Source organism: Salvia miltiorrhiza, chromosome 7 (genome assembly GCF_028751815.1).
Source record: "Salvia miltiorrhiza cultivar Shanhuang (shh) chromosome 7, IMPLAD_Smil_shh, whole genome shotgun sequence".
NCBI classification, from domain to species: Eukaryota; Viridiplantae; Streptophyta; class Magnoliopsida; order Lamiales; family Lamiaceae; genus Salvia; species Salvia miltiorrhiza.
Genome location: NC_080393.1, coordinates 57,563,032 through 57,574,945, shown reverse-complemented (window position 1 = coordinate 57,574,945; position 11,914 = coordinate 57,563,032). Strand labels below are relative to the sequence as shown.

The 11,914-nt window shown below is 41.3% G+C and overlaps 1 protein-coding gene across 2 annotated transcripts; it reads right to left on the bottom strand.

Moving 5' to 3' along the window:
• Nucleotides 1–4,965: 4,965 nt before the first annotated feature.
• On the bottom strand, nucleotides 4,966–11,331 carry LOC130995096 (putative late blight resistance protein homolog R1C-3). Of its 2 annotated transcripts, none has more exons than XM_057920247.1 (2): nucleotides 9,752–11,331; nucleotides 4,966–7,049 (listed from the first exon to the last, which is right to left on the bottom strand). In XM_057920247.1, the coding sequence occupies exons 1-2, from the start codon at nucleotides 10,485–10,487 to the stop codon at nucleotides 5,071–5,073; spliced, it is 2,715 nt and encodes a 904-aa protein (XP_057776230.1). In that variant the 5' UTR covers nucleotides 10,488–11,331; the 3' UTR covers nucleotides 4,966–5,070. The 2 variants fall into 2 exon arrangements, with proteins under 2 accessions (XP_057776230.1, XP_057776231.1); XM_057920248.1 differs by having other exon boundaries at nucleotides 4,966–7,039; nucleotides 9,738–10,145.
• Between the last annotated feature and the right edge of the window lie 583 nt (nucleotides 11,332–11,914).

The window sequence follows — 11,914 nt, the reverse complement described above, 5'->3', positions numbered from 1 at the left end:
GTCAACCAAGCTCAAATAGATGAGGTATTTACACTATCTCAGCCACCCTCTCAACATACGCATATCACATCCTCAAGCATGATCAGTTTATGCATATGAAATTAGATTTCACAGACTATAGAAAAGGGATACACCTAGTCCCAACATTGATGTTTCAATATTCAGTTTGCATACTCGTCAACACTCGCGTAATAGAAACAAACGAGACTAGATAACTTAGCTTTATGAATAAGATCGACTGCCTGTTCGGTTGAGCCAAGACGACGACGACGATGACGGCGGCAGCTCTACTGCCTCGGCGGAAATCGTGTTACAGAGCAACAGCAGCATCGCGAATGGAGCAACGACGCTGAACCGCCGATTGAAATGGACGGGGGAGATGGCGGCAGAACCACGGCGGCAGAGGCGGAAAAGAAACAGGGCTCCACTCCCTGCCCGCTGTGACATCTGAGTTGGGATGTGAATGGCTCAGAGGAGAGGACGAAACGACGTCGGTTCGCCGATTGGTAGACAGAGAACTGGACGGCGACTGAAATTCACCGGGTTCACAGAACGCCGCGGCGCCGAGCTGAGGGAGGCGGTTCAAAATCCGCGGGGGAGATTAGGGCTTCTACTTTCCTTCAGCGGATTGGGAAGAAGAGCCCGACGCAGGAGGTCGAGCGAGACCCGGCTGTTCGCCGGAAGTTACAGCGGCGGCGGCGATTTCGATTTCAGGGAGAATTAGGGCTCTGCTTGTGGAGAGGAGAAGAGGGACTTTAGGGAAAGGAGGCGGCGTGGTCGACGATGGGACGCTGGCAGCTCGAACAGCCGGAGAAAGATGCGGCGGCGGTGGAGATCGCGACTGATTATGAAGGAGAGGGAGAGAAGTTCTCGACTGATTTGAGAAGGCGAGAGTTCTCGACTGCTTTGAGAGAACAAGGCTCGACTGAAATGAGAGAGAGAGAGGACCGAACATGGGAAAAGCTGGGCCTTGTTGTATTTTAAATTCTTTGGGCCTTTGGTTATGCTTATTCAAATTGGGCTATTTCTTTTAATTGGGCCGTTTTTTTTTAATTAAGTAGAATGGGCTGGATGATTATTTCAGTTGGGCTTTTTATTATTCCTTTCATGCCACTTTCATTTAATTATTAGGCTGCCTTATGTTGAGCCTTTTAATTATTTGAACTTATATTATTAATTCCGTTCATATTTATTAAGCCCGATTGAGTTTTAAGAGGTTATAAAGCGAGTAAGTCGAAGTATTTATTTATTTTCTATTGACTACGAGGAGCGGGGTTTATTTAATTGGCGGATTAGAACATCCTGAAGAGAACAGATTAATTTTAGTTAATTATTCGGCTTCATGAGACGAGACTTAGCTTTTGTTTAAAATCCGATAGTCTGGATTAACAGTAGAAATTCCCTTATTATTATCTCAGAATAATAGTTCATGCATACGAGATTCATGCATAGTTAAATTACGCATTCTCATTTAATTGAGAATTTTCCTCGATTTAAAGTCTTACGTTATTTTCTCGGATTAAAGGTCGAGCGCAAGAATAAGAGCTCGTCAAGGAGTCACTAATCTGTAGCAAAGCTTTGCTTATCAGGTGGGCATTACTTTTACTATACGTATATAGAGATCCCCTGCGTGTCGTAGGCCTCTTATACTAATGAATGCATGAGATGATTTAACTGTTAATTTCAGTTTTATATATCTATCAAACGAGTTTAATGCTACCTTTGAACAAGTTATTTCGTTACAAATCAATGAACTGAAAATTATTTCAATTGTTGTCTTGCCATAAATGTTTAAATTTTAGTATGATATCTATCTGATGTGGCTTTGCCAGTTATGTAATCGAATTCGGGTCTTGAGCAGTTGATAGCTATCCTGCCAGGGCTAGTGTACACCAGTGACCGTGAGTCATCTAGCGGGTTGGCCGGTCAAGTGACCGTGAGAGGTGGCCACCTCTCCGGCACACAGTTCCAGATATGATAGATTACAAGAGAACTTAGACTGCAGTCGAACTTTAAGAATCACAAATGAATTTAGTAAGCTTGGGCCTTTTAGCTAAAACTCCCTTGCTGTACTGTTTATGATGGCATGGCAATTTATAGTTTCACGAAGCATGTTTATGTTTATACTTAGGCATACGTGCCCACTGAGTACTCTCGTACTCAGCCCTGCATATATTTCTAAATGTGCAGGTTGAGCAGTGGTTGATGAAGATGAAGTGATGAGCGGAGCTTTTGTCATAAGTTAAATGAATGAACTCTTGGATACATGTCTTCATACATGTAATCAGAACCTTATTCCGCTGCGTACTCTCAAGTACTATGTCTTTAGGTTAAGTTGGATTCATCCGAACTTACAAGCTTATTTGAGTCTCTATGATTAAACTCCAATTATCTTATAAAGTCATGTTCTTTCCTTCATTAACAATAAGTTAAGTTTGATCCCCTATCATTTTCTCACCCCTTTTCTATCCCCGCTTCTAATCTCCCTCCCTTAGTCACGATTTCTCGGCTTAATTATCTTTAATTAAGTCCGGTCGTGACAGAATCTCTCACTCAAAATGTTGCCTTCTTGCAGGATTTTCTTGATGCTTATATTTCCCCAGTTGTGGATGACCATGAGGCGGATCCATTGGAGTGTCGCATTGCTGATGCAGTTTATGCAGCTGAGGATGTCATCGAATCCCAAATTGTGCTTTAAATTCATAACCGATCCACGATTCGTGGGAAGATGTCCAGTTTTATCAACTCGTTTCGAGCTCTGTGTAAATGTGCAACTATTGAGGAGGACTTCTATCACGATCTACAACAAGTGATCCCTTCAGTCTTCTAAGATTACGAGAATTGGAGGAGATCCCTTCAGAAGTTGGAGAAATAGCAACGCTGAAATCAATTACTTTGAAATATTGCAGTGAATCAGTGGTAGAGTCAGCTAAAAAGATAGTAGAAGAACAACAGGATTTATATGGAGACCAACTGGACCTTCATGTTCGAGTTCTACTTTGGAAAGGAGACGAAAGACTGCAGAGCTTGGCAAGTCCCAACTTTGAAGTTGTTTTTATGAGTTGTTGAAAGAGATATTCGAGTAAGTTTTGCTCATGGAGACGATGACCTAATGCTAAAAATAGGACCATAACTTTTAGGATATTTAGAAAAAGGACTATAAGTTACGGATTTTGAAAATAAAGATTTTAATTTATTTTTTAACATTTACACTCCTGTTTCGGGCCCAAAATTAATTATTCGGGCTTTTGATGCCACCTAGAGCCCGTTGCTGACGTGGAATGCCATGTCAACTTTTTTGCAAAAAAAAAAATTGTTTCTTTTTTGTATTATCATTATTCTAAGCTTTTGTATTATCATTATTTTAAGCACATTTAAGCTTAAAAGAGAAAAAGAAGCTTAAAATAATGATAATACAAAAAAGAAACAAAAAAAATTACAAAAAAGTTGACATGGCAGTTCACATCAGCAACGGGCTCTAGGTGGCATCAAAAGTCCGAATAATTAATTTTAGGCCCAAAACAGGAGTGTAAATGTAAAAAAAAAAAAAAAAATTATAGTCCTTATTTTCAAAATCCGTAACTTATAGTCATTTTTCTAAAAATCCTGAAAGTTACGGTCCTATTTTTACCATTAGGTCTGGAGACGATAGTGGTTTGATCTGTTGATTTGTTATTAATTAACAAATCATGTCAGTATGTTTGCTTCATTAGGGTTGCCTCTTAAACTTGATCTAGAAATTAACTAGTTAGGCTTTAAAAGTTAATAATTTATTTTTCTTCACCCTAATGTTATTCATATATACTCCCTCCGTCCTGCGAAGCGTGACCCACTTTCCTTTTTGGGTTGTCCCACGAAGCTTGACCTGTTTCTAAAAATGGTAAAAAATTTACCCTTTCACCTTTTCACTTTTTCACCTACCACACTTAACACACAAAATATCAATTCCTTAATTCCCGTGCCGAAAAGAAATGGGTCACGCTTCATGGGACGGAGGGAGTAGTAACAATCGAAAATTAATACTATAGCTCCATACAACAATATCATGTGATTATCTCGTCAGTTGTGGGAGGGGGAGCAATGTGGGTTTCACCTAAGTCCTCTTTCATTTACATAAGTCTACCATCTTGGCATATTGTAATGAGATTTAATTTTATAGACTGTCACTGTTAAGTCATGAAATTTATGCCCATTTCAATTGGAAAAAAAATAAAGCTTTAATCCTATAATTTGGATTATTATTAGAATTTTTCGGATTATTATCCCAGAATAATAATTACCTGAATAATAATCATGAGTTATTAAATAACAGATTCTCATTAATCGAGAATTTGCTTGAGACATTTATCTTACCTTATATTCTCGGATTAAAGGTCAATCACAAGAGTGAGAGCTAGTCAAGGAGTCATTGAACTGTAGCAAAGCTTTGTTGAGGATTGTCAATCGGGCCAGTTCTATAGGGTTTCGGATTAATCGGGTGCGGGCTAATCGGGCTGAGGATTTTGTCGGGTTATTAATTTTCAACCCTAACCCTAAACATTCGGGTTTCGGGCTAGCCCATCGGGCTAATCGAGTTGAAGGCGTAAAAATAAAATAATAATTTATATTTTGTTATTCTTAATGATCTAATGTATAATTAATGTATAAAATATACATAGAAATCAAAGATATAAATTATATAGCAAGCATGAAATGCAAAAATATAAGATGTTGAAGAAAAAAAATCAAGATTACATAACATATAAAATAAATTGGTAACAATAAAATGTTCAACTTTGTTAAAGAAAAAATAATAAAATATCCAACAATAGTTTGAACTCATAGAATCAAAGCATCTCAAAAATACAAAAAAAAAATGAAACGATGAGACTTTATAATATTTTGTCATGTTTTAATTTTTATATCTAAATATTTTATGTTAAGTATTCGGGTTTCGGGCTAGCCCATCGGGAACAATAGATAGAGTTGTGGAGATAGCTTACAGTAATGAATTGAAGCAACAAAAGCTCAAAGTTTTATAAGCTTACGAAACAAAAGGTCTGAACTTGTAACTAACAATCTTGGATGATTCTAATAAGCTCTCACTGTAACTTCAAAGTTGGGACTTGCTAAGCTCTGCAGTCTTTCGTGTGCTTTTGCAACTATAGCTCGAACATGAAGGTCAAGTTGGTCTCCATATAAATCCTCTTGTTCTTCTACTATCTTTGCAGCTGACTCTACCGCTGATTCACTGCAATCTTCCAAATAAATTGATTTCAGCGTTGCTATCTCTCCAACTTCGGAAGGGATCTCCTCCAATTCATCCAAACTTCGAAGACGAAGCTCCTGCAGAACTGGAAAGTGGGAGCTCTCTGCCATCATCCAACTTTTTAGACCTTGACAGAAGTTCAATTCTAGTAGCTTGAGGCTCTGGAATTGGCCCTCAATAGTGTCCCACTTGCCTGTTTTGAAGGTACCACGATGTAATACTAACTTGTGAAGAAGGGGCAACCACCCTATGTTTTCCAATATCTCTTCCAACTCCGCATGATAATAGAGAAATAAGTTCAACTTCTTGAGAGAGTGTGGGAAAGTAAGCCTCTGCAAATACTCATCATATCCATAATGGAAGCGGCATAACAAGTTTTCCAATTTACTCAGACACTCAAGATAGCTAAAAGAGTTTGCTCTCTCCGTTTGTTTCACTTTACTCAAACCCTTGTATTTGTAAATTAGACGCAATTTCTTGACATTGGGAATTTTTTGAACCACCTCCTCATTCAAATACAAATTCATTACTCCTTTGAGCGTTTGTAGATTCTCCATGATAACCATCTCACTCGGAGGATCTGGTAGAATCAATCCTTCTTTCACAAACTCAAGATGCCTAAGTTGATGCAATTTCCAAATCTCAATCGGTGCAACAACTTCACGCCAATATTCTGAATCAGACTCATAAACTATTAACGTAGATAGATTCCAAAGCAAATTGATTGAAGACGGGAATTTGGTCACCGAATGAACTCTAACAGCAAGGTGTCGTGAGTTCACCAATTGAAAAACAGCGTCTACGAAATGAACACCACCTCTATATGAATCTTTATCATATGCTTTGAATGTTCTCAACAATCTAAAATTGTGAGGCCTTTCAAAGTTTATCCCATCGTCATCACATATTATAGAACGAGCATGTGACAAAGATCTCGAGACTTCACTTATTACCCCTCTTCCACCATTTTGAAAAACAACCCGACGACGTTCATTAATATCTATGACTGAAGGAGACTTTTCTATGATATGATAAAACCTCTCTTTTTCAACTACTTTCAAGCACATGTCCCTCAACAAATCATGAATCTTACAAAACTTTACATTTCCACTAACCCCCAACTTATCAACTAAAATCAAATTTCTATCTACCAACTCCTTCAAGTACTCTTCTCCTATTGTTTCCAAACATTTTCCACTCACGGGTTTTAAAAATCCTTCTGAAACCCATAGCTTCTTCAGCATTGAGACACGAATTGAACGATCTTCCTTAAAAACACCCATATACAAAAAACAGGGCTTCAAATAGTTGGGTAGATAGGTATAGCTCATTCGCAATATTTTCAAGCAAAATTCATCATTATTCGTATTCACAATTGAATTTAAATTTTGCTCTATACGCATCCAATATTCTGTAGTGCGCTCAGATTTTGCCAAAAGACCTCCAATTGTAGCAATTGATAAAGGAAGCCCTTTACAATTTGCTACAATACTCTTTCCAATATCCTCCAACTCATGAGGTAAACTTTCTCCACCAAACACAGTGTTGGTGAACAAATCCATGCTACTAGCCTCATCTAGAAATTTCATACTAACGCCATAATACTCATTCAACTGCAAATTCAAGTTTGACAGCCTAGTTGTTACAATTATTCGACTCCCATTATTTTTGCAATCAGGAAAGGAAAACCTGATCTTGTCCCACACCTCTATACTCCACATATCATCCATAATTATGAGATACCTCCTGCCCCATAAATACTGGTATAGTTTTAATCGCAATTCTCTCTCACTTAGATCATCTGATAGAGATGCGCAGAGAGGAGTTACTGCAGCCCAGGCTGCTGTGGGCCTGGGCCTCTTAGCGTTGGTTAATTAAGTTAATTAGTTATTATGAGTTTATTCAGTTTTTATCCACGGGCCTTGTCCATGGGCTTTGTGGCAGTAGACTATTTAATATTTCAGTATCGTAGGGTTAGGGCATGCAGGATTTATTTTTGGTTTTACAGCACGTCGCTGTAGCAGAGAGAATTCTCTGTGGACCTCGGTTTTGAGGGTTCCTCTTCAGTTATAAGTCAGTTTCGTTCTTCTTTCATCTTCACTCTATCAATTTGGTCCGACCTGCCACCTTTTCGTGATGGCCACGCAAAAGGAACGTCTGGAACAGATGGAGAAGATGGTAGATGACTTGCAGACAACGGTCGGCTCGGTAGCAGGCAAGGTCGAGGGTTTGGAGGATTCCATGGCATCCGTTGAGAGCACCCTAGCCTCCATCCTGGCTCAACTTAAGAACTTGACCAAGACTCGTGGGCCTGAAATCACGGGCGAGAAGACAACCCCTCCACCTGGCGGTGGTGGACTGCAGGAGCCTTCGTTTCCGCGGATGGATCTTCCTATATTTGATGGCACAGACCCTATTGCCTGGCTTGCCCAATCCGAGCAATACTTCTTAGTCCATCGAACACCACTTTCGGATCGTGTGCAGTTGGCGCTTATTGCCATGTCGGGGCGAGCAATGTTCTGGGCCCAATGGGTTTTGCGTCGCTCCGCCTCCATTGAATGGAGTCAGTTTTCTCAAGAGCTTATTGAACGGTTTGGCGATAGTTCGGCTATCAACGCCTATGAAGCTATGCATATCACGCGCCAAACCGGTTCCTTGGAAGAGTATTTGGCCTTATTTGAAGAACGAATTGCGCAGCTTCCGGAGCTTCCACCAGCTCAATATTTAGGTATGTTTTTGGGTGGTCTTCACTCCTCCGTTCGGGATCGAATTACTGAGTCAGATTCAGTGAATGTTTTTACCGCCATCCGGGCAGCCCGCCGCATCAGCCGTTCTTCGCGAGGATCATCGCAGCCTCCTCAGTCGTCTTCCCCCAGCACCGCCCCACTGCGATCGACAGCATCTTTTCGGGGAGGGGCGCCAGTTATTGGGTCGACAACCGCAACATCTTTTCGGGGCGGGAACTCTGCAGTCAGTGGAGGGTTCCGAAATTCCACTCCCACTCCCAACGCTTCTGGGCAATCAGCTAATAATTCTTCCACGGCTTCCTCCGGAATCCGAGGGAATCGCAAGTCGCGCCACCTAACGGAGGACCAGATCAAGGAATATCTCGCACAGGGAAAGTGTTTCCGCTGCAGTCAGCCATATGGACCGCTGCACAAGTGCCCATCACAATTCTTGAACGTCATCCTGCTGGGTGACGGGGACCCGCCAGAGAATTCAGCGGAATTGGACCTGGAGGACCACACGCTAGAGGAGTTCCCTTCTCTCGAGCCTGAGCTACAACACTTGCAACTGTCCAAGTTGTCCTCTAAGGGGTTCAATGGCCCACGTACATTGGAGCTGTTTAGTGCGGTGGGTGGTTTCAAACTACTCACGATGATTGATAGTGGAGCTAGTCATTGCTTCATCTCCGAGACAGTGGCTTCATCCTTACAATTGCCTGTTGAACCAACGTCAACACAGACTGTAGTTCTCAGCGATGGCTCACGGGTGCACATCACCGGCGTTTGTAAGGCTGTCCCTTTGAAACTTGATTCTCAACTATTTCTTGTTACTTGTTTCGTTTTTCCCTTGAGCAGTGTTGATGTGATTTTGGGGGTCTCTTGGCTCGCCACCCTTGGCGATGTGACCGCCAACTGGTCTAACCTCACAATGGAGTTCTATTATCAGGGCACACGTGTTTGCCTTCGCGGTGATCCTTCACTGACTCGCCGAGCGTGCACCAAAAACGGAATCCTCACCTTTAACGTCGGCAGATCAGATTTTCCACATGTTACTAGCGCCCCAGCGGGCCTGACCCCGCAGCGAGCAGGCGATCACCGGATTGTTCCGAAGGAAGGCACCTCACCGGTCTCGGTGAGGCCATATCGATATAATCACTCTCAGAAAGACGAGATGGAGAAACTTGTAGGAGAGATGCTAGAGGCCGGCATTATCCAACCGAGTAACAGTCCGTACTCGAGCCCGGTATTATTGCAAACTCGATCTACGCGCCAGATATCACCAAATACGGGTGGGCCCTCAAGAGAACCGACCATTGATCGAAAAGGCAGTTCGGTGGACCAGGTGCTTATTCAGTGGCAAGGCTTGCTTGACGATGAAAGTACTTGGAGGGACGTTGCGGATGTTCGCGGACAATTTCCAGATTTCAGCCTTGAGGACAAGGCTGCTTCGTCGACCGGGGCAGTTGATAGAGATGCGCAGAGAGGAGTTACTGCAGCCCAGGCTGCTGTGGGCCTGGGCCTCTTAGCGTTGGTTAATTAAGTTAATTAGTTATTATGAGTTTATTCAGTTTTTATCCACGGGCCTTGTCCATGGGCTTTGTGGCAGTAGACTATTTAATATTTCAGTATCGTAGGGTTAGGGCATGCAGGATTTATTTTTGGTTTTACAGCACGTCGCTGTGGCAGAGAGAATTCTCTGTGGACCTCGGTTTTGAGGGTTCCTCTTCAGTTATAAGTCAGTTTCGTTCTTCTTTCATCTTCACTCTATCATCATCACTACCCAAATCCCCACTTGCTTGAAAAAGAACTTCTCTAAGTGTTTCTCTAACATTATAAGTTTGAGATATCGTAGTCCAAGCACGAATATAAAAATGCTTTTTAACAACAGCATGCTCAAATAGATGTCGGGCAAGAGTGGTTTTACCAATGCCGCCCATCCCCATAATTGGGATGATTTGGAGACTGCCATGATCTTCGGTGAGCTTATCCAGCACTTCACGTAACACCTGGTCGAAGCCCACCATTATGCTTTCCTTCACAGTTGAAGAGGAGGCAGCATGAGTAAATGAGACCTTTCTCTGCAGTTGATCAGCTGCGGTTGCAATCTCCATGGCTTCCTTCTTGATCAAATTCATTTCTTCTATCACTTGTTGTAGATCGTGGTAGAAGTCCTCCTCAATAGTTGCGCATTTAAACCGAGCTCGAAACAAGTTGATAAAACAGGACATCTTCCCACGAATTCTGGATCTGTTATGAATTTGAAGCACAATTTGGGATTCGATGACATCCTCAGCTGCATAAACTGCATCTGCAATGCGACGCTCCAATGGATCCGCTTCATGGTCATCGACAACTGGAGAAATATAAGCATCAAGAAAATCCTGCAAGAAGGTAACATTTTCAGTGAGAGATTCAACTTGCTGTTTGTCGATAGAAATTGGAGGGGAAGGATGATTTTCGATGCGATCTATGATATGCATCAGAGAAACCAGAGCTCCATAAGCCGCCATCATTAACTCCTTGAATGCAGACACAGAATTTTTTTATTTGTGGGAAGTGTGAATGAAAATATATGAGATGATATTTTAGAGGTGAAAGAAGACAAGTTGACTCAAAAGAAAATTCTGGGTAGCTTCTACTTAATTTTCCCACTACTTCGTTGCAATGTTAAACAAAAACGCAAATTATTGCATGCGGTTAACCGCATGCTATGCGACCGGATTCTCCCGACCCGTTTACAGACCCGGCCCGATCCGGTTACTTAAAGTATAAAAGCTTTTTTGTATTTTTTTTCCTCACTTTCTACCTTTCCTCTGTCTGTCTTTGTTAGGGTTTCCGCCGCTCTCTTCTTCTTCAGCAGCAGTCGAGAGATCCAGCAGCGGTGCCCGCCGATCCGCCTCATCGCCGGGCAGCAGCGGCTTCTCTAACAGTCGTCGTCGCCTCGCTCCGACGGTGGTTGTCCACCCACCGCCTAACGCCACCGCCAAATCGCCCGCCTGCATTCCGCTGGCCTCTTTCTCTCGACAATCTCCGTAACTGCCGCCTCCGATCTCTCTCTCTCTCTGGAGGCGGAGGTGATGCTTGTTGTTACAGAATTTCGAACCTCTTAAGCATTTATCCGAAGGCAGAGGTGATGCTTGTTGCTACATGAAAATAGACTGCGCTGGAGTTGGTAGATTATCAGGGGAATTGTTGATTTGGCTGCCCCTTTTCGCCGATTTCGTTTTTTTTTTTTTTTAATTTAAATGGCTGGCATTAATTTTGATTTTTTAATTAATTATTGATATGATGGAAGGTAATGTTTTAAAAATATTACATTTCTTCAAAATAATGTTTATTTTTATTAATAAGAATATTTACTTTTATTTAATTGGTTAAGTAATTATTGTCGTATCAAAAAGTAATTATTGTTACAATGGAATATAACAGTTTTAAATTATTATATTTGTTCACGATAATTATTACTTTTATTTATGAGAATTTATATTTTTAGTTATTTAATTAAATAAGTATTATTGTACGAAAAATTAATTATTGATATGTATAAAAGTGTAGTGAACCCAACTATTTTTGTGATTTTCTGATATGAATAAATCGTAAAAAACAAGGATATTAAGAAGAAGAAGAGAAGTTGCAGAGAGAGTGAGAATTTGAGAGGAGGAATTGAGCTTTCATTTTCTGCATGCCCGCGTGTAACACCACAAGGGAGACTTATAGTAAAGTGGTCCCCTAACAAACTCTGCTACAGTAAAACTAACCGAAAGAATATTAAAACTAACAAAAGTGATACAGCGTTTTTTCAATTAAAGGAAACGCGACTCCTTTTGCTCGTTCCGCCACTCATAGCCACGTGTACGGCTCTGATCGCCCGCGATTGCCGAGTTAATTAGAATACCTAACTCCGCCTCTTCAACCTTCCCTTCAATTGCTTCGTGAACCA

Bases quoted from the DNA above. Each gene is read 5' to 3' on its own strand.
- LOC130995096 (XM_057920247.1), bottom strand. From the start codon at position 10,487: ATGATGGCGGCTTATGGAGCTCTGGTTTCTCTGATGCATATCATAGAT. The intron at 7,050-9,751 runs GTGATGATGATA...CATCTCTATCAG, and splicing joins AGCAAGTGGGGATTTGGGTA to ATGATCTAAGTGAGAGAGAA.